A 22,484-nucleotide genomic window follows, 5' to 3' on the forward strand; every position below is an offset into this window, starting at 1 on the left:
CCCTAATCCTTATCCAGTGATTGGGGAATACATTTTCGGTACTATAATCCATAAATCATTGGGAAAAAAAATCAGAAAAAAATGGCTATAAGATATATTGACATTCCAGCTACCTTCAAGCTAGACTAGATCAATGACCTGCTGTGCAAAAGCATTTTGCAGGATAGAGTGCCAGGGCACTAGGAAAGCTGCAGCTCACAGATAATTTGGATATGTGAGTTCCAACTGGAAATGGAACATTCGACTGTGATGGAGAAATTGCTTCTCACAGAATGTGAATGAAAAGCTCAAGAAGAAAGGACAAGCACTGAGGCACTTTAGCAAAGACATTTCACAAATTTGTAAGAGAGATTATTCAGTCCCTAGTTAATTCTGAGTTTAATTCTGTGCTTGAAGCATGAATTGAACCTCTACATCTGCAAAAGGCAATGTGTCTTCTCCCAAATTACAGTGCTCAATCTTCAAAACACCTAAGAGCATCCCCAAAGAAGAAAGTCAATCCTAATGAATCTTTAAAAATCTTCTAATCCAGGACATAGGGACAATAAATTATTAATTGTAACAGTATAGATATTGCATACATAGATAATTGGGGTTCATTAATGCATTTCCATATCTTAGAACATTTGGATTTCTTTTGTTCTGCTAAACCTCAGTGGACTGTTTCCCTCGTCTCTCTTTCAAGTCCTCCCCAAGGTCTATGAATAAAACTCACAGAGGCTGTAGAAGGGAAACAAACCCAAGTCCAAAGAGAGAGCAATATTTCTGGTCTGTGCATTAGTAGCTAAAGCTCTGACAATCAGCTCTCAGTACTTCCCACAGGAAAATTCACATCTCCCATGATTGTCAGGCATCAATTTGATCTGACTGCTGTGCCCTTTTACTATTCATAACAAAATTCGCAAAGGAATTTAAACCTCTTTTTTATTACTGTTTTCTCTGTGTTTCTTTCCCTTTGGCGTGTACATCTAAAGTAACTATTGATAATCCACCAACCTTTCCAAAAGCATCCCTACAGAGATGAACTAAGCTTGTTTTGAGTAGAGATAAATGACAGTGCCCTGGCAAGCTGTGAAGAACAAAGCATCCCTGAGTCTCGGAGATCCCGTTGTTGCAATATCCCTTCCACTACAGCTGACAATGACAGCAATCACTGTTAATTAATGCCCAAAAGGAATCCACATTTTTATAGATTGAAAAGCACTTTGAATCATTGGATTGTCATCTTTATGTAATGATATTATCTGGGAATGGACAGATTTGGCTGGTAATTCCTGTCTCTCTATATAAAGCAGTTGTCTTTTATAGAATGTATTTATATACATGTGTATAGTATATATTTATATATGTGTGTGATATACACATAGAAGCACAGACAAAACAAATTTAACTGTAAGAACACTTCAGCACAGCTGACCCTATAAAACTGGCAAACCCACACATATTCTTATTGCTGTTCCTGCCCATTACATTTTAAACCAGATTACTTACAGAAGTCATAACATTTTTATTACAATATCCTCTGGCATGAGAATTTTTTTTATCTGGGGTGTCAATTCATTCCTTATCAAAATCAGTCGCTTACAAACTTAGCCTGGAGCTGGAATTCAAAAGATTGAACTTTAAGACTAGTTATAATTTGGTTTAGGGAAAAAAAATTTTAAAAGAATCAAGTCCTCTTGGAGGAATGTCTTTCAAATCCTTTTGGGTGGTCTGACTTGTGAGGTGAATGTGTGGGGTGATGACACCTATACTGGGCCTGGCAATTGAAAGGTCAGGAATTCATGATTACCAGGCACCAGGGGGTTCAGTCATCAGCATGTGTTAATAATACTAAATAGCAAGTGAAAGCTCCAAATATTCCATAAAACAGACCTTGGAAATCTAAGTCAGCAACCTCAATACACATAAATGCCAGGCCTCAGTGAACCCGGTGTTAATGGAGTTCAAGTCTGCATCTAATAGCAGGGTCTCAAGTTACTCATAAATATTAATCTGGTTTATTTTAAGGCTTTTTGTTTTCACTTCAGGATCTTACTAAAAGGAGTGCAGTGCCAGAATAATTTCCTACCTTCATTCATGTGTGTACCAGATTAAGGTTTAAATGAACAGTTGCAAATCTCAGCAAGGAAGTACATCATGACACCAGCACAAGATTAGAAAATGAAGAGTTCCAACATATTTGACAAAAAAAAATACAGTGCTTATTTTCTGTTTAATATGTTCACAATATATTCAATCTGAAAAATTCTCAAGCAACTACATGATGGCTACTTTAAGAGATTTTTAAAAATTCTATAGCACTGTATCATAAAAGATCTGCCTCATTTATGGTATAAGAGTGTAAGTACAAGCGTTTTAAAGACCCTTAGTTCAAGTGATTTTGGGTGTCTACACTATTCAGTCAAAACACATTCCAGTATATTGCAGCATTCTGGCTCTCTCCCTTTAATTCAGGACTATTTACAATGGGTTTGTGTTACAGCACAAACTGTGCTCAGACAGATCCCTTTGTGTTTTCCCTGGGTTCGATCCCGTGGCTCTGGTGCTCTCTGCTCCGACTGCTCCTTGCACAGAAATGTGCCAGTTGGCCATTCAGCCTCAATATTCCACAAGTGCCTTTCTTTCTACATTTCAGTGCAGCCCCTCCAGCCTATTTCACACATTATCATCCATTATCATCCTGGGAAGAATTGATATGGTTCAGGTGTGCTCCCTGAATAATCTCAAACCAAGACATTTTGTTACATCAAAATACCATTATTCAGACACAGAAAGGATACAGAGCAAAGGGCAGAATTACATGCTTTTCCTCATGGTGGCCCTTGTCACCCACCCCTATCACCATCCCCTCGGGGCCCAGACACATGCTGCCTTTTGCAGTCTCTGTGACAGTCTCATGGACGTGCGTCAGTTCTCTGGAGTTCCTTCAGGAGAGCTACTGCTCTTCCCAGATTCCTTTCACTTCCTAGGCAGGCCCAGCACCTTGGAAGGCTCTGAGCATCCTGCCCTGGTTCTCAGCCTTGCTCATGAAACCCTCTTCCTGAAAAAGGCAGTGTCTTCCCATGTGATGGATCATCCACAAGGTACTGATGGCAAAGGCTCTCTAACTTGGGGTTCATTTCACTGATGTTATTCTGTTTTCTAGTGTTCTTTTCCTCTACATCTCACAACCTTCCAGAAAGATGCAGCAAACTGAAATTACATGTTATTTATAAAAAAGAGAAACTTCAAGCCCACATAATCCATCATTCTCCACAAGCAGTTATAAAAAATCAATTTGGTGTTAAGATTTGGGTTTTTTTTTTTTTAAAGAGAGCATAACAGGTTTTCAGTCCTTGTCTGATGTCTTCCTTCTGACTATTATAAAGTAAAAATTTTCATTATCACCTAAGTCCCTAGTTAAAAAATTACCAGAAATAAGCAAGGCATGAAGTGTTTTCATAAGCATTAAAGTCTATAGTTCACTGAATCCTTACTTTTCTTCTTTAAAAGACAGGTGTTTTCTTGCCCTGCTCTAACCATGTATGTTAAAGCCATAGGCTCCTGCAGATAATCACTGATGGCTCCCAGGCTGCCTCAACTGCTTCCTCAGGTACTCTGAAGGGATATTTTCATCATGTTCTTTTCTTAATTCTAACCTATTTAATTGTGCTCACACGTAAAGGGATTTAAAAAAAATAATCTATTTTATGCACCCTTTCTGTATCAAAAAAAACCAAACGGGACCTTTAACACTCCATGTGCTGTTGGCAAAGGATCATCTCAGGGCAGCTCAGAGTGCCAGCCTGTCCTTTCAACTCATCACAACCCAAGGCCAGGCACAGAATGTAAGAGAAACAGCAAACCTAAAATGAACTGGGGAAAAAATAGTCTAATGGGAGTTTCTAAAATGGGCTCCAGCCCTCTTGAGCATGGGTGAGAGACTGGGTTTACAATCCAACAACCAAGATCCATGGCACACAGGCACCTGAGCTGTGGAACCCCCAGTGTGGGGTACACCTTCACCACTGCCAGCTCCTGTAGCAGGAGTATCAGCACCTACAGCTGCATGGACCCACCTCTGACTCCACAAAGCATTGCCTTGCATCAGTGAGAGTCTGGAAAAATTAATTCTCCCCTGTATTGTGTCACACATGAGGAAAGGATGCTCTGAAGGAAAGGATGCTCTGCCCAGGGTGGGATAGCAGAGCTGCAGCTTGAGGCCCTCATTGTTTTATTAAGTACAACAGTGTCAGCACTTCCCTATGACTTGCAGAAGGTGCAGAACAGGAGGAGGCCACCCCGGCAGGAGATCACAGTGCACGTGTCAGAGCAGAAGGTGCAAAGGGAACAGGCTGGTATTGGCAGGGCGAGGGGTGGTGACTCTCGTGCTAAGCACTAACATCAGGTTCAGCCTGAGGAGCCAGTGTGCCAGTAAAGAGAACTGGCATAAACCAGGTATAGCTCTTGACTAGAAGGGTAAAAAATATACATTCACACTGATCAGATGTAGGGAATCATCTTCAAAAGGCTCTGGTGGCACTAACAGAATCATCTGCTTATTTAGACTTTAAAAATGGTAGTTTTCAAATTTAACATATAAGAACTCCCCCAAAGGGACAGAGGAGGAGGGTAACACTTGACCTCTTAGGGACCCTGAAATAAAAGGGTCTTCACCCTGAACAGAGGACTCAGCATCCAAATGGGTTGATGTGCATTTGGTTCAATAAGCTCATCAATTCCAGTGTGACCCAGTTATCTGATCCATACAGAATGTTTCAGAGAAGAGATTATATAAAAGCAACTTATCAAATTTAGCCTGGATCTCCCAAAACAATCTCTCTTACTCTTATTTTCTGAGTTACTTCTCCCTGTAAAAATAGCAAGAGGAACACAGATGACTGACAGCAATAAACTTACTGTGAGCTAATGACTTCACTCTGCATGTCCCCATTAGTTAAGGATGAATTAACAGAACTGCTAAGCACGACTTTCAATATTACAATCCCTCTAACTCTTGTTCAGCTACACAAACGCCCTCCACTTATACACTCACACTCTTCAGTCACATTTGTTCCACCCACTGCTTAAGGAGGACACTAAATATATAAACAGAAAATCACTGTGATTGTGGGTGTATTCTGCCTGAGCAGCACGCACTGAAAATATGTCCTTATAATCACATACGTATTTCCTTCTCAGGCTTTAACAGTCCATGTGAGTCACAGTGCTACACTTCCTTAGAATCTAGACAGTGATTTGGAAGGCTTATGCTAAAATGTGAAAGAAAAAAAAACAACAAAGATCTTTCCTCTTCCAGATGTAAGGGGGCAAATCCCATTTCCACAGTTACCTAGTACCCCTAAGGAGTGGGAAGCAATTATCCACCCCGGAAAACAATTCTCAGTGGACTAAGCCGTACTAAAAGCCCATAAAGATGAACCAGAACTGAAAGTTATTAGGAAGGGGATAACAGACTCTGGAAATTCAAATCAGAACCAGTTTTCCTCTTTACATCTCTGTGTCTCTTACTGCTTTAAAGATGGCAGCTTTAAGGGTTAAGGGCTTAATACAGCTGCATCATCTGCCCTCTTTTCCTGGAGATCTCTTCCCACACTGTCTTTGGAACTGAGCTCTTAATCTTCAGGTAGTGCAACATGTTATAAATACCTCACACGAGTAGAGGCAAAACCTGGCCAGCTGGTTGATATTGCCCCACCCCTCCCCAAAACTGCTCTCCTTACCCACATTTTTTGTTCCTTGTCTCCATCCATTTCTGCTGTCAGGAATGTTTTATTCCTCTATTTTACTGCATCACTCATATCTAAAGGCTTCTCACTGTCTTTCTCTTCATGCCATGCCCACTCTGAACTCCTCTTACTCTCTTAATCCTGAAGCAGCTTTGTCGTTTGCAGTTCAATAATCTCACTTACCCACAAATGAAAAAATAAAAGAGGAAAAAAAAAAGATTAGAGAAAGACTGAGAGGGGAAAAAAAAAAAAGACAACGAGAAAGCTAAATTCTCCTCACTTACCAGGCACCAGTGGTTTTACTCCAAATGCCAAAGATGCCATGGGTTTCAGAAACAATGTCCACCATTGTCTTTTGCAGGATACTTTTATAAAACTACTACTCTACTTTGAATGGCGCATTCAACCCAAGCCAGAGGACTCTTAGCAATACCTGGGCCTTCAGATAGTTGGCCAAAAGTTTCTGCTGCTGAAGGCTGGAGGGACATGGGTGCCTTCCCAAAAGTTGTGGTCCCACAGTTACAGACTCGCTGTGTGCCTGAGCCTTTCCTGCACAATGGAATGGCCAGTGCTGTGCAAAGAGCAGTTGGCAGCTGCTGGGGTAACACTCTGGTGCTGGCCATGCCAGCCTGCCCAGCTGCTCTCACAGGGGTTGATAAAAGAAGTCAAAGCACATCCCAAGCGATTCCTCAGCGCACGACGTTTCTGTTCTGACACATTCCCGTGGCTGTGGGCGGCAGATCCAAACAAAATGATGGTGCTGTTTCTTAGCAGCCGTATCATTTTGGTTGCTTTTGAACTCCTGGATGCTTCTATTTTTCAACAGAAGACTGAGAAATTGTCTTCTGTGTCTCAGTAGAAATGTTTTTTATTTCTCTGTTAGAAAACAGTGGAAGCTTTGCTTGTGGCCACAGCAAGTCAGAAAAAGAAGAAAACCACCACTGTGCTTTACAGACTAACTCATCATCCCAGTGATCAACTATTTTAAATAAAGATGCAGGTGCTAACCATCAGCTTGAAGCTTTTGCAGATAATGAGATGTGCTGTACAGGTAGTAAGATCAACAAAGCCAGAAATTCACTCATATCCTTTATATAAGAAAAAGAAACTCCTCACTCTCTTAAAAAGATTTGGTGTTTCAAAGCAATTAATCTTGAACTAACAAGAGCATATTGAACTCGTATTCACATGAACTGGGATATGTATATGAACTTGCATGGACCAAGGGATGGAATCTTCTGAAGAAAATTATATTTTTGAGACAATTAAGTAGCTATTCTTTAAATTCCTCAGCAACTCATTCCCATTCTCCTTTTCTCTCTTTTCCTCTTTGCTAGAGTGAAAAATTTGGCATGTTGTAGCCTCCTTCCTTCTACTGAGACTTCAGAGCTGCTTTTATAGTATGATTGCTAATTGTCCGTATGATTTGTCCACCCAGTAGAAGTATCCTCAGGATCAAAACAATGCTTATGTTTTGAGCACATGCAAACCACCCAGCCTAAGTCTGAAGTTATCCCTAACACAGATCAACATCCTTCTGTATTTACTTCAGTTTTCTTCCAGTGCCAACAGGATTAAAAAAAAAGAGGGTTCAAAGCCATTGGCTTTAATGCAGAAAAAGCATCACGCTTTGAGAAGTATGAAAAGATGCCCTTGCATGAACAAATCATTAATTCTTCAGCTGGATGTTTTACATCAGCAAGGAAGAGCAAAAAGGTTCCTCTCCACTGCACAAAAACTTCATTTCATTGTGTAAGTTATCTGGCTTGCATAGGAGAATGATACACAAGCAGGAAGGAAAAATCAAATGAGGAAAATCACAGGAGAAAGACACATGCAGAGGAAATTGGAAGCTCTAAAATACATTTAAAAAGGCCATCTCAGTACTGGGGAAATGTAAAAGAGAGATGAGATCATGGCTTCTTGTAGGTGCAATCAGATAACAAATCACTTGGCCTTATCCAAGTATAATCTAGTATAATCCAAAAGGTTTTCTGCTCTTATTAACATAATATTCACATAAAGAAATTGTGTTTGTTAAACTCATTAGGATTTTTTTCTTATAGTTATGAAACTCATTACATTTATAATCACTCATTGAAATTATTCCATACTGCGATGGATGCTCTATTACATACACTGAATAGTAATTCAATACTACCAGGAATTGGGCTGTTTTATAGGCTTATTCTAAGGGAGTAATATATTCTGCAGAGTCTATACATGTAAAATAAGTATGTCTGCCTTCATTTGTGTTTGCTATTTACTTAAACAACCTCATTCAGACTCCTCTGAGGCTTTCCCAGGAGTATCATCTTCAAATGAAACTTCCCCCCAACCATACTTGCTTTTAGTCTAGATAACTTCAAAGAGATTTTTAGTGATACAGCAAAGTGATGTTGGTCTGAACTCTGGGTTCATCCCTTCCAGTTCACCAAAAGACAGTTATGTAAGTTCATAGCTAAAAAGATTATCCATCGAACTACTGAAGTTAGATGTAGATTACAAAATCAGGTCATGCTAGTTCCGGGCAATTACTCTTTACATTTAATTTCTTGGTGGTTTATTCCAGTTCACCTGCAATGTACTTTGTAAATCAGAAGACATTTCATTCTTAGGGGTTTTTGTTGTTTCTTTTTTTCCTGCATTTTTTTGGTTGAGTTTATTTTTCCTGAAAATTATCATCCAGGCCTGTGACACAATGAAGTTGTGGGATTAAAAGAAACATGCCTACAATAATTCCTACACATCATATGTGTCCAACTGCTATTCTTTTTAATAGTGCCCACATCATTTTCGGAACAAATTTAGGGGTCCTGTACAAGAGAAAATAAATGTTTTGGCATTCATGGGTTGTTCAGAATAACTTCTAAAGGTCCTGCAAAAATTCCATCAATGCATTCACAATCCCCATGGATTGTGTATTCAGATCACTTGCTTATCTCCTGAAGTAATATGTGAGCAAGATGAACAAGGGAGCAGATACTTCATGACAAGGTTTTATTCACCTGGGTGTCCACTGTATCTATTGCCATTCTATAAATTATTCATATGGAGGTTTTAATGCTGAGTTTTGTATACAATATATTTGTATTGTTTTCAGCTACTAAAAATAGGCTAAAGATATAAGCATTTATATGCTAAGTAAGTCCACAGGTCAAAGGGTAAATACAGGATAAGATTTTTCACACGTTTTTTCCATTAATTTTGTTTTTTTCCCTGATACTCAGAGACAAAGTGGTGCATAAAAATGCAGCACCTTTTGATATTTTGAGCTTTTTCTTAAATCCTTCAACTGCTTTCTCTTCTATTTCATTTATTTTCATTCCCACTGATTTAATTTCTTTTTGTTGGATGAGAAGTATCAAAAGTGATGATAAACAAAGCATGAAGGAAGTGCAAAGTGAAAAGAACAAAAACCTGAGGGATTCTCTGGCAACATTTAGAGGGGTTAGCCCACACTGAGAAAGACAACTCAAATCCTCCTTCAGCATCAGAAGCTTTTTCTTCTTTAGTATGGGACCAATAATTTAACATTTCTGATTCAACTTGCCCATCTAAAAATATGTCAGATTACAGCACCTAATAATTCTTAATAGCATTACACAAGAAGAAAAAAATATTCTGTTCGCTAATAGAAAAATAAAGCACATATTTTAGCCAATAAATTGCAACTGTTTAACACGAGTATGTGAATGCCTGAAATAGAGCCATGGCAGGTCATTTATTCATTCCTTCACCCAAGTAAGCAATGTTTCTTCATAAGCCTCTCTAAAGCCACCAGATCGATGATGAGGACACTAAAACCTCTGCATGTGCACCAGACAAGAGGCATCAATCACGATGATTACACTTCTTCCAGTTGTTTAGTGCTATAATAGGAATAAAATCCATGTGCTGGAAGACTAACACACTCATTGTCTGCAGTATGAACATTAATGTTGTTTTTTATGGAACAGGAGGCCACCATGCTAAGGTCCTGCACTCTGCCATTCCTGTTATATTGGAATTCGCCCCTCTTAGTTTGACATTGGTGACCTTAAGACCATGGTTATTTTTCAACAGAGCCCTCTGTTTCACTGACGGAGAAATGTAAAGTCAACACATGTATCAATAAACAAACAAACCAACCCATTATGTAACACACACCATGTTCCAGTCTGATAGAAGACTTTAGTCAGTCATAACACACAATTTTTTTAATCACCATATTTCTGTTTGCTTGCACATATAAAAGGCTTGAAGTTTCACTGTGGCAAAGAATTATTCCACAATCAAAAAGGAGTTCAAGCCCTATGTGGAGACTGAGTCATCACTATTGTTTACAAATATATAAAAGATGTGCTGTAAGTTTTCTTCTGCAGAGCAGAAGCGCCAAGAGGACCTACAATATTCCTATTTTGTGTTAGAATGAAAAATAGTTGTTTGAAATTCAATGAAGCCAGTCAACCTACTCCAATTTCACAGGTATTCTTCCAGAAATTTAAATGAATCCATGCTAGATGAGGGATCACTCACACTTCTAAACATCTGAGCTAAACACTTTTTAATAGTAAAACAGCCATGCTGAAAGGCAACTCTTCTACCAAGGAAAAACTCCTCAGGAATTGCTCAAAGGCCAAAGTAAAGAAAATAAAGAAATTTATAAATGCTCTCTAACATGAAGGCCAGCTTTAACTTGTGATGTATATGAAAACACTTCCTGAAAATAGATGTCCTTGGCAGCAAGGTGAGTTAGAACAGAGCAGATGAGAATTCCTTTCTCAGCATCAAGAAGCAATTTTACTCATTTGTTTTACTTTTTTTTTTTAAGGCTGCAAGAGAACAGCACTAAAAGGCTCAGAGCTACTAAAGCTGAATTAACTGTGCATACACAGAGAAAGAAAGGCAAAAAAGGTTGGTCCCTACCATCTCCCACAAACTGAAGGAGGGCGAGATCAATTTGTCTCTTCCAAGGTGATCCCTTCTGCAGTGCAATCCCATAGCCCGTGGTGGCAAAGATGTACCCGCTCCCTATCGTGACAAGTTTGCAGCCTTCGTCTCTCCCAGCCTTGTAATTCAGCACCGCTGCATCGTAGATGAAAGCATCCAACTTCCTGAAATAAAAGAAAACATTTTACAAACCAAATCATTAGGGACAGCTGTTGTCAGACTTCTTTTGTCCTTGATGTTAAGACCCTGTTGAATATCATATGGATTCTTTGATATCATTAATTACATATCCTGCTCTGCTGTATCTAAAATTAACAAAAGGCATCTATTTTAGTGAGGGGAAAGTAGGACACATAGTTTTGCATTTCTATTTTAAGGGATGCTGTTAAAAAGTACTGAGCAGGAGAAACCAAGCTACAAAATGTCTTGTCCTGTTATCTTTGTATCTGTGTTCTCAAAATGAGTAATAAATATCTTGAGATGCAAAATGGTTTCCAAAACCAACACAAATGACAATAGAGAATTTAGAATTGAAACAACAATAACCAGTTATTTCAATTACTGAATGAGATTGAAAACTTGAGTTCACTGGTTTTACATACACGTCCTTATTTTATATCTCTTTCCAAAAATAACCAGTGAAGGTGGAGGTTAAGTCCTTGATAAGACAAAGCATATTGAATGTATTCAAATATGCTCCAGTACTGGAGCATATTCAATACAGCTGTCTAAATCCTGCTTTAAAATGAAAGAAAGTATTTCTTTACAATACACAGTTCCAATTGTATTATTTGTGTATCTGGAACACAGCAGAAATAAAGGCATTTGTGAAAAAGTTCCAGCCTTTCAGCCCATCTACCTAAAAATGTAAGACTTGGATAATCCCATTCTCCAAAGAATCCAGGGAACACAACACAAGAAGGAAAACAAATTCAGTAAGGAAGGGAAAAGACTTAGTGTCCTTCAGGGATACCTTTTCAGAAACACTGTACAACAAGAGTTTGAAGTCTTCATTGGCTATTTCACCAATGAAGGCAATGAAAATACACATACAAGAGAAGGAGGCCATTTGGAAGGACAATAATTTGGCAGCAGCAGATCCCAGCCAAAGGAAAGACATTCTTATACTGACAGAAATTCATATGCAATCCTTAAAAAGAAAAAGACAAACCTTAACTTTATTTTGCATAACTGCCCTCACCTGCAGCCACAACCTCTAAGATTTGTAACACTTGAACAAGACCAGCAGACTGCAAAGGCAAGAGGAAGAAGCTATTTGGGTCTCAGCCCAAACCTCACCCAAAAGACACACTAAATCAAAGCCATGCCATCCCCCAGCAATACACCCTCCATCTCTCAGGGGGCCAGAGGAGCAGGGAGGACACAGCCACACCATGGGCCTAGCGGGATGCTGTGGGGACAGTGCCCATCCTGCCACCCTCCCTGGCTGTGCCGCCCCAGGCACTGCCGGCACTGCCCGCTGTGCACACTGAGCCACAGCACATCGCTGGGGAGCACTGCTGAGTCCTTCTGATGGGATGCAGCTGATGGAGGCTGGCAAAATACTGCTCAGAAACAGTTGGGGCCTGTCTTCATGGCAAGGGAATTATAAAAATAAATGTATTGTGGCACAAACAGGTACAAGAGCATCAACTTCAATTACATTATACCAGTATGTACCACTTGTGAATTCTGTTGCTGAGTTTTGGAATCACACTTGCTTCTAGCTTAAATCAGTTTATGTTGATGAAACTTTTCATTCATAGCCACAGAACAGAGCAAGACCTAGGCATACCACATTTTGACTACTGACAGGAAAAAATAATCAAAAAATAACAAATTTTCATGTGCATCATAATGCATTTTGTTCATAATTAACCAAACAACAGATTCATACAGAACCCTACCTTTTGCAGAACTCTAAATCAGATTTTTAAAGTGTGGCACTAAAAATTACCAGTTTATCTCATGTTAAACCAAAAGAAATACCAGGAGAGAGTGAAATTGTTGGATTTTTGTCTGGTGTCATGAGAAAGGGAAGAGTGAAGTTCCTGTCGCTACATCCTGTACTTTATTGCTTCCCTTCAAGGATATTTAACCCAACAGTCACCATTCAAGTCATTAAATCGGAATTCAGTGAAGAAGTTAATTTAGAGAAGTACAGGTGGCTTATGCAACTATTAAAAATATAGTTGGGCCATCACCTCTTTTCCTTCACTCTTCCCTAAAACTCAGTTGGTGCAACTCTCAGCTTAAAAGGTAGATTAGCTCCACAAATGCTAAAAGTCTGGCTCCTCCTTCCTTTAAATGGACAAATCAACATGCAGAAAACAACCACTAAACATCTGGTAGGTGATGCCACGAGTTCAATCTGGAAATAAAACACGGATGTCTCTGTGGCACTGGGGTAACTAAACTGGAAATACCCAAGAGGGCCCTGGGGCACTGGCCAAGCTGCAGCCCTCAACACAAGATCAGAGTTTTCTAAACGATGGGCTTGGATTCAGCACTTCAGAGCCAAATCTTTGCTTGTGTAGAAAGTAAAACCAAAAATCTATGTCCTTTGGGTAGGCCCACAAACCTGCTGGCTGTACCCTCAAGACACTTGGAGCTTTTCTGATCTGCAGCAGACAATTACCAAAGTCAATAAATACAAAGCAAACTCAGGCTTTGAGAGCTCTGCAGTGACCTGTGGGGAGGGAATGATGCTGCCCCTCCCAGTGGATGCCTCTGGCTCAGGGAAGGGACTGGCAGGACATGGGCACAGACACTGGTGCAGTCAGCCAGCCTCAGTTCAAACACACTGCAATTTGTCATCTGTTTTCTGGGATTTATAGTTTTGCAAAGTAAGCACATAAAACACATGCTGGTAAACAGAGAGACGTAAAGAGTCAGCTATTCCTCTGTCAAAACAGACTCAGACAGAAACACAGAGGGAAAAGATCTCTTTGCTAAAGGCTCCAGGGCAAAAGCCTTGTGCTGCCTCAGACATCACACTCTTCAATGCAGTTTGTTTCCACAGCACTGTAGTAAAACCTTGGGACAGAAAGACAAGGCTCAATCACAGTTCACTCACTCACTGTGGAACCACCTCCCCAGTTTCCCAGGAGTGGCATCAGTGCTGTGGGTACACACGAGCAGAGCAGGTTCTGAGGGTGCAGGGGGCTTTGCTTTTGAGGGCTTTTCCATACTACTTCCAAAAGGGCACAATAAATCTCACTACACAAACCAATTTAAAAATATGAGGTACTTCCCAGACAGATGCTGAGAGCTGAAGGTTCTGCCATCAGTTGCTGCCCAATGTCTAAACTGTAAATCAAAAAGTTGAATGCCCTGAAAAAGTCTTGGTGTCTAGAAATACAAACTCATATTCAGAATCTATACTCCCTATTTCCAACATATATCTTATAAGCTCTCAAGGCTTAATTATCTCTTCATCATGGGCTGATTACAGAAGCACTGTTCCTGCAAAGCTTCAGAACATGCTGTACCCCTGCAGTGTGGGCAGGGAGTAAAAGCCCAAACTGAGCTCTCAGATGTTAGGGCACCCAACTTTTCCATCCCTAGCAGGTGAATTCCTGACACTCCACATTTTTAAGAACTTTCAGATAACTTTAAACATTTCTCAATAAGTGTTTCCGAAAATGGAGACAGCAAAACGTGGGCAAGTCCAAAAATGTGACCTTTGCAGAGCTGGCATCAGCTCCAGAGTAAGACAAGGCAGGGATTGCCCAGGCCAGAAGGCTGCTGGGAACAGAGAGGAGTTTCCTTCCTGCTATGTCTGAGTGGGGAAAGCCACAGCTGCGGTTTGGCTTGGCTGTGCTGGAAGAGCCAGGCCGTGTGCATGGCAGGGGCTGCTGGACACAGATGCCCTTCCCTGTCATGCCTGGCAAGCACTGGCAAGCCTGGACCCTCCAGCTCTCCTTGTTCTTTGTTCTTGTGACAGCCAAACATCTGAGAAGCTTTGCACTGCTCTGAGTGCTGACCACGCTGTAGGGGAGTCACATCCTCACTGCAGAACAGCACCCACACCCAGAGAGGCTCAGAGCCTCCTGCAAACCTTAGTCACGTACAAACGAACCAATTAACTTGTCACTTCAGTGCAGCCACTTCAGAGAGTGAACAGCTTTGTCACACTGTGTAGGTTTAAATAAACTGGTAAGAATTAGTAGAAAGCTGAAAGAGAACTGCCAAGCCTGGGATGCAGCAAGACACAAGGTGCATAACTGCCATGAACTCCTCACACATTCCAGACACCTGCAGAATGCCCAGAGGAGCGGGACTACAGTGCTGGGACTCCTCTGAGCAATGGGTGCTTTACAAACTTCCTCAGAGCTCCTGGCTAGGACAGAAAATAAACAGTTTGGAATAATTATATAAGAGTGACTACAAATGCCCTTCATCACATAGCAAGTACCAAGAGGAAAGGGCAAGGGGAGAATTTTAGCTCCCACAGCACAGGAGAACATCAGATGTTATAGAATTATGAATTGCAATGGTCTTAGAAAAACCCAAAAGAGCATTAGTGAATGTAATAATTGGAAGTGGGAGATCTGTGAGAAACAAATGTAGACAGTCTTGTACCTAATTGGTTATGAGTCATCCAGAAGGGTAAGAGTTGAAAAATCAGAACAGCTATTGCAAAAACCCATTCTCAAGTATTGCTGCACATACTTAAAAATGCCTATGTAAAGAAAATTAAAGGAAAAGGTAAAGAAAAGCAATTTCAGAAGAGCTTAAAACACTTCCCTATAATTTTCTCCATCTTGATTTCAGGCACAAACTTCCTATGATGAAAACTGAAAAGAAGGATTAGGAAAATGCTCCTTTATTAGTCCTCAACAAATGAAATATAACTCAGGTGGAAAATGTTCCTTTGCTTCCCTAACCAACTACAAGACCCTTCAAAAGTGTTTTCTTGAGAGAATGAGAAAGAAAACTCTAAAATGCCAATCTGCTCAGCAGTTCTGGAGCCACAAGCAGCAATCCAGTACGTTAGAAATCCATCTCTTTCAGTTACTTTGGGTCCTGCTGTGTTCTATGTCATGGTATTCAGAAAAGGAGAGGGACATTTATAAATGTAGTTCTGTTTCTTCCCATTATTCTATTTCACTGTCCAGCACTGGAATCTATGGAACAAATAATATTGTGTTTCCCTGGAGGGTCAGAGAAACTGGAGCATGACTGAAGTTGCTTTCCAGTTTCCAACAGCTGCAGTAAATTCAAACACACAATATTCACAACAGAATTAATTTCCTGATAAAGAGGATACCATTTGGTGCAGAGTTCATCTGTCAGATCCAGGACATTAACTTTAGAATCAATTTTTCTCAGTCTCATTTCTTTATGTTTTCTAACCCCCCAAACATGTTCTTTTCATGGCCAGACAAAGGCTATGTATTATTACCAACACAGATTTGGCTTACACAAACCAGGAGGAATGTAATATAGAAATGCACCATCACAGCAATGTGCTTGCACTGCATTTTGCTGCAAACAGCTCTATCACAATGACTTTTCTACATTATTTTTAATGAAGGGTATCTTGCAACTCAAATATGTACCTTCTGGGGCTTGCTCTGAAAATCTAAAGGTCAACTGCATATTTAAGAATAATTATTCATTATAAATAACATGAATTTTATTCTGAGGAAAGACAGCAAATGAAATCAGATCCAGTTTTGAAATTTGTCTGTGTGTCTTAAAAAAAACTAAGAGATGTCATTCCTCAAATCTGGTTGTAAATAAATGCAAAAGAGACAACCAAGATTATTACATAGCAGGTGTTCTATCTGCTTAGTAAGGCTCCAGTTGTGTCTTGAAAGCACAATATTTGAAATTACTGTCTTATTGCAAACATCAGACTGCAAGTCTGTGGCTCCTTAAACAATATTTTTAACACCATCTTGCCTCTTTAACCCCATCATCATTTAATTTTGGAGAGACAGCTCATTTTCAAAACATTCTGCAAAAAAACCCCTGCTACTTCTCAGCTTTTTTGCTTTTAAAAATAAATTGCATTGCCTTACATGACCCTTAAAGTAGCATTTATAATTTAGTATTAGGCAAAAAATGGTATCCACTTTAGGCTGGATTAAACATAAGCACATATTTTAGAGATTATCAATAGCATTGTTGGGAAGGCAGCAAGTGCAAAAATACTGGCTTTAAAATATGATGGATTTAAATTACAAATTTGTGTTTTATCCCTTCTTTCTCCACAGAAGAGATAAAAGAAAGTGTGCCAAGAGTGCCCAGTGAGGGACACAGGGTCATCTGTGTCCAGGGGAGCCAGTGCCAGAAGGTCACTCTGGAGTGACACAGCAATCAAAGGCAGAGAACGCTGCTCTGAAGACGAGGCTTCAGTGAAAGTCCTCTGAAGTGATACTTTGATACTGCTGGAGCAAGAGAAGCAGATGTTTAACCTTTAGCACAAGGAACTGTTGATTTCTTTTGCCCAGTTTTGACTAAAATGCATTTCAGGCCATCTGATGCACTTCATCCCCAGCAGTGACTTTATCTTTTAGTACATATTCAAATAGCTCCACACAGAACTGAAGTTCACACGCACTGAATGGATTTATTGACATCTTCACACTGCCAATTCATTGGGAGGAAATTCAGCAGCCACCCCCCTGCAACAACACAAGTTAGCAAAGCATAACCCAGTTCCATGATGAACTCAGGACCAGGGAACGAGCTTTCAACTCTTCTCCCAGCCCGAACTGTCCTCACTTCAATCTTCACACAGAAAATGCAGACATAAAATTTGAAAGAGCAGGTTCTGACAGACATGAACACCACAGGGAGAGATTGTGGAGGCCTCACCTCTCCTGTCAGGGCAATCCCAGCTGCCACAAACCCCACTGGTAACTTCACTCCACCACCTGTTACCTGAAGGGGCACATTCACCCTCCTCACTCCCTCGTTCCCCACCTCTCTGTCCATCCACCTTTCCAGTTCCTCCAACATTTCCCTCAGCAACAAAATAATGGAAAATTTAGTTTGCCTTTATGATTAATTTATACAATGGAAGAGTGTCCCACTTCACGGCTCAGAAGCCAAGCCAAGAAGTTTTTGCAACGCATCAGTTTATCAAAACACAAAATCTGAAGAGCCGAGTAGGGAGAATATATTTTTAGATTAAAGGTTTTGTCCCAGTTACAAAAGCATAATGAAGGATAAATTCAGCACAGCTCACCAAGCACCTGAGCTCAACCCCAAAACAAATGAATACTAAAACTTGGAATAGCTTCTCAAAAGAGGGGTTAGATGGCATAGAGTTACTTCCACCTGCTCATTTTATTTCCAGATACTTTGGAATATTTAAAGATATTAGATAGGTAACTGCATTACATTAAAAAAAAGAACAAAAGAAACAAAAAACCCCACCATCAAAAATATCTAACAAAAAAAAATCCCAGAAGAGCACTCGAGTAAAAGAATTAGAAATAAATTACTATAAACCATTTTTTCCCACAGGGAAGTTTCTATGGGTCAGGTGAACAGAAGGGACAGGTCTTTTTTCTTTTTTTTTTTTTTCTCAAAACATAACAGGAACAAAAAGCAATGGATTTATCTTACAGCCATGAAGATGTCCTGAAAATGCAATAATTACAAGAATATGACAATAACTGTACTTCCTGAAAGGACAGCAAGTTACAGGGAACCAGGGATCAGCCATCAGAAAATCTGATGTCAGAAAACGCTGCCAAAAGTGGAAATGCCTGAGGAGTCTTTATCTCTCTGCTGCCACCTTGGTGGCACTTTGTAGTGCAAACCCTGCACGCTGCTCACTGCAGCAGTGACACCAGCAGTAAAAGCTGGAAAGTTGTGCTCATACAGGCACACATTTCTTTTTAGCTCTTAGATTTTAGAATCGATACTTCGGTGAACAGATCCTCTGAAAAATAACCCTAAATGGATCTGAATTTAAATGTTTTCATAACTCTGCAGCCTGTCAGCACAGGCAGGAGTTGCCCAGTTGGAAACCACTTTTCCAATTCTTAGTCTGAGTGGTTACAGCTGTAACATCCACTGGAAACCATTCCCCTCAGTGCAGTGCTCAAATGAACATTAGAATGAACACTGGAACAAATATCAGACTGAAGTACAACAGAAAGCATCATAATTTAAATTGAAATTAAGTTACCACAGCCATCTGATGCCAAACTAAATGAAGTTATTGATTGCAGAACTTGTCTGAACCTGGTCAATCCAGAGAAAAATTACTGAATAGGCCAAACTGTTTAGCAAAGATTTCTTTTTGCAGAAGTTCAGGAAGGAAATTGTTATTCATATTATTTGCTGCTTCAGGAGGTTTTAAGGAAAGTTCATGTTTATTTGTACAATAATTTAGTGATTACTGTCAAAATTGACAGAACAAGTAGACAATCTGGAGAACAGCAAATGTTTTGCTCTGCCAAGTAGTTCTGGATCTTTGTTCACTGCTCTTTGACTTGGATGTTCCCCTCCAAACATACCCCTATGTGGGCAGTGAGTCCTCACTGGCTTAGCCTTGGGCCCTAATCATCTATGGCAGTAGATTATTGCAAACAGTGGATAGAAGAAAAAAAAGAAACAAGGCTATTGTCCCTGAACAAATTTTCTGGGCTTCAGATCAAGGGCTATTTCATGTGCTCCAGGCTGTGTTAATCCCATCATGTTGAACAGCTCCAAATTACTCACCTTCCACCAGCTCCTTCTGTTTCTTTCTGAGCTTGTTTAATTTGGTGTTCACAAGATCTCATCTCCAGAAGGTACGTTTAACTCCACAAATGCAATATTCTGTCAATCACTACTGAGCTTTACAAAGGTCTGGTGTTAGAGAAGAGACACAGGGAGAGACTGAGAGCAGAGTGCAAAGAGGAGACACCAACTGATGGCCACTTTGACTTGAACAAAAAAATCTTAACTGGCTGACAGTTGTGATTATTTCAACTTGTCAGTCCTACAGAACAACTTCTGAAGGTATTTGCACCCAGCTATGAGGCAGAAGGTGTGAAGGCATAAAAGATGATCCTCCATATATGATTCATGGCAAAAGCTGCCTGAACTCATCAGTGCTTCAGACGTGGTCCAGCTCAGTCTCAGGTTTCATTTGACTGTTTTAAAATCCAAGTTCAGCTCAGCTTTTGCTAAGGAGTTCCCATGACCCTGTCTCACATCTCTATTGAATTTTTTATTTTGTCTTCCAGACCAGCTGCAGAAATAAACCCTTGTAAGCATCAGTCTCCAAAAACATCTGAAAGTTATATCCAAAAAAATGGACTAGTGGGTGCCTTTGTATGGAAATAGTGCAATCCAGGAGGGAGAGAAGTCAGTCCTCCAAGCTATTTTATATTCCTGACCATTAATCATAAGTATATTGACAATGAATTATCTGAAATATTAATTTCATCATTGTAGGTCCCTTCCAACTCAAGAGTTGTTTTTAACTTTAGGCACATCACCACTTTAATTGGCAGACCTAATTAACAGAAGGACCTGCTGGGCACAATCAGAGCCGTGTTCCAGCTGACAGAAAGGGGGAATTTTTGCCTCCTGGTTATGCCTGTGCCACGCAGAACAAGCTGCCAGGGCAGCCTCTGACCTGCTTGGATTTGTTCAGCAAATAATACAGTGTGCAGAGCTGTGAATTGGATACAATTCACAATCACTGTGAGCACAACAAAAATCCAATTCGGGCCAATAAACTCAGAGACAGAGGGTTAAAAGGCCATCAGGGCCTTGTGGGGTCTCCTCTTGCACTTTCTCTGCTTAATGCCAAAGGATTCTGTAAAACAGATTAGTAATCATATTGTTTTCACACAGCAGAGAGGGCTTGCAGGGAGGAAATAACTCCTCATGCCTTTTGCCCTGCTCAGATGCTTCCAGGTGTTTCTGGTGGCATTTGATGCTCAGGGACAGAATCCCCACGTGTCCCTCTTAGAGTGGCTGAGAGCTCAGGACACCCTAAAGTCCAGAGCAGTTCCTCAGGGCACAGGTCACTAATTGGGGGGGTATAAATCACACATTTGATGACACACACACCCTGAGGCTGTGCCTGCCGTGGCTCTGGCAGTGCAGACCTGCTGCCTCCACAACACCCTTTCCAAGAGCTTCCTATTTCCACCAGCCTGTCAGAGACAATTAGAGAATGAGGAATTGAACTCCATGTGGATAAAGTCCCAAGCACTGCTACCTTTAACAGGAAGAAATCAAAACTTTAGTATCAAATCCCTGAATACCCAGTCCCAGCTGTGGTGAGAGGGTCTGCAGATGGACAGGGGGCTGGGGAACACCAGGGATTCCTTCCTGCAGGTTCCTTGAAACAAAGGGATGGGCAGCAGGCAAGTGAACATTTCCCACTTTATCTCTAGACTAAAAAAAGCCTCTCCCAATTAAATTTTCTCATTTCAGCCATTAGCAGTTAAATCCCAGACTGTATGCCACTGGAGATGTGCTGGGGCAAAGGTGAGAGCATGAAATGCATTTCCAGTTTACTGCCACTGCAATTCCTCCTCTTGACAGTTTTACAGCAGCAAATCACTCATACTCAGAGAAACACTGCATGCAAACTCAACAGCTATGAGCTCATACAACCCACACCAAAGAATTGCACCAGGAGAGGTGGCTTTGCTGGCAAAAAGATATTATTCTTTAACTATCATCTCCTCAGAAAAAAATGCAGCCAGGCAAACAGAAGCAAACATACCCAAAGAGCGACTGAACACATAACACAATAATTAATGACTTCCTATTTGCGGACTTATTCTCTCTTCAAGAAGCAAAATCAATAGGATCTGTCTCTCTGGGACAGAGGGTTCTCAAAATGCTGATGAATTAAATGCAGCATAGACAGAAATGCTTGCGATGCACTTTCAAAACTGTACGTGATCAATAAACTTCTACAGAACTCAGAGGAGCCACCAGGACTGGCAGAGCTGGACCTCACCCACCAGGAATACATTAGCTCATGTCTCACAGACTTTGCTCTTCTGAATAATGCTCAGGGCTATAACTGCCATTTCTCTTCTCATTAAGGACCAAAACCCGAGCGAGTTGCTGAGTCCTGCCCAAGGAGCAGTGCCAGGCTCTGCACACAGCACAGCACTTGCGGCCACCTGAGCCCTGAAACGCAGCAAATGCGGTGAAAAACACAAGGACAGGCTTTGACAAGCCTGGGAGACCGTGATTGCTTTCAGCACTAAATTGCATTGAAGGAGGGACAATATTTTGCCATTTTGAAAATTACTAAGTAGTACTTCAGTAACAAGATCTTTCCTTTGAACAGGCCTGGTTGCAAACTGATACATTTAATTAATAATGAAACTTCTGCTGCTGTTCAAATGGAGTTTCAGCAGCTTTCTGAGAACCATATCTGTCAATATGACAACACTTGTGACAAGGTATGGATATTACTGAGACCTTACACATTTAAAGATATTTTCAGAAACAAAGGCTGATTTCTTATCAAAGGGGAAAACCCAAGCTGATTAATTTGCCTTCATCACTGATAGCAACAAGCCTGCCTGAATAAGCTTCACTGAACCCTCCAGGGGATTCACCTGAAGGAGGATGTACAATGTCAACCTCAGACTAAAGCAAAACCCTCATTTCCACTTTGATTTGCAGAATTTCCCAGCTGATGATCTCGAACATTTCTGATGCTAATTGAACAAGATAGGTCCAAAACTACTGCCCATGCAGTGAAGTCTTGTTCTAATTAAACCAGAAAAGCAAAGCAGATACTTTTCTTGCATATTATTTTTTGGAACCGTTACCTCTCAAAGATGAAAACTGAAAGGGACTGGGGATGTCTTCAAGGCTTTCCAGACA

At 40.5% G+C, this 22,484-nt stretch overlaps 1 protein-coding gene across 2 annotated transcripts in view; it reads right to left on the reverse strand.

Moving 5' to 3' along the window:
• Positions 1 to 22,484, reverse strand: part of GRIN2A (glutamate ionotropic receptor NMDA type subunit 2A) — a 170,952-nt gene that overhangs the window by 15,285 nt on the left and 133,183 nt on the right. For both annotated transcript variants that reach the window (XM_071571059.1, XM_071571060.1), the window contains one exon: positions 10,641 to 10,828. In XM_071571059.1, coding sequence (XP_071427160.1) covers positions 10,641 to 10,828 — 188 coding nt within the window. The remainder of the gene's footprint in view (positions 1 to 10,640; positions 10,829 to 22,484) is intronic.

The sequence above is a fragment of the Pithys albifrons genome, chromosome 16, assembly GCF_047495875.1.
Source record: "Pithys albifrons albifrons isolate INPA30051 chromosome 16, PitAlb_v1, whole genome shotgun sequence".
Lineage (NCBI taxonomy): Eukaryota > Metazoa > Chordata > Aves > Passeriformes > Thamnophilidae > Pithys > Pithys albifrons.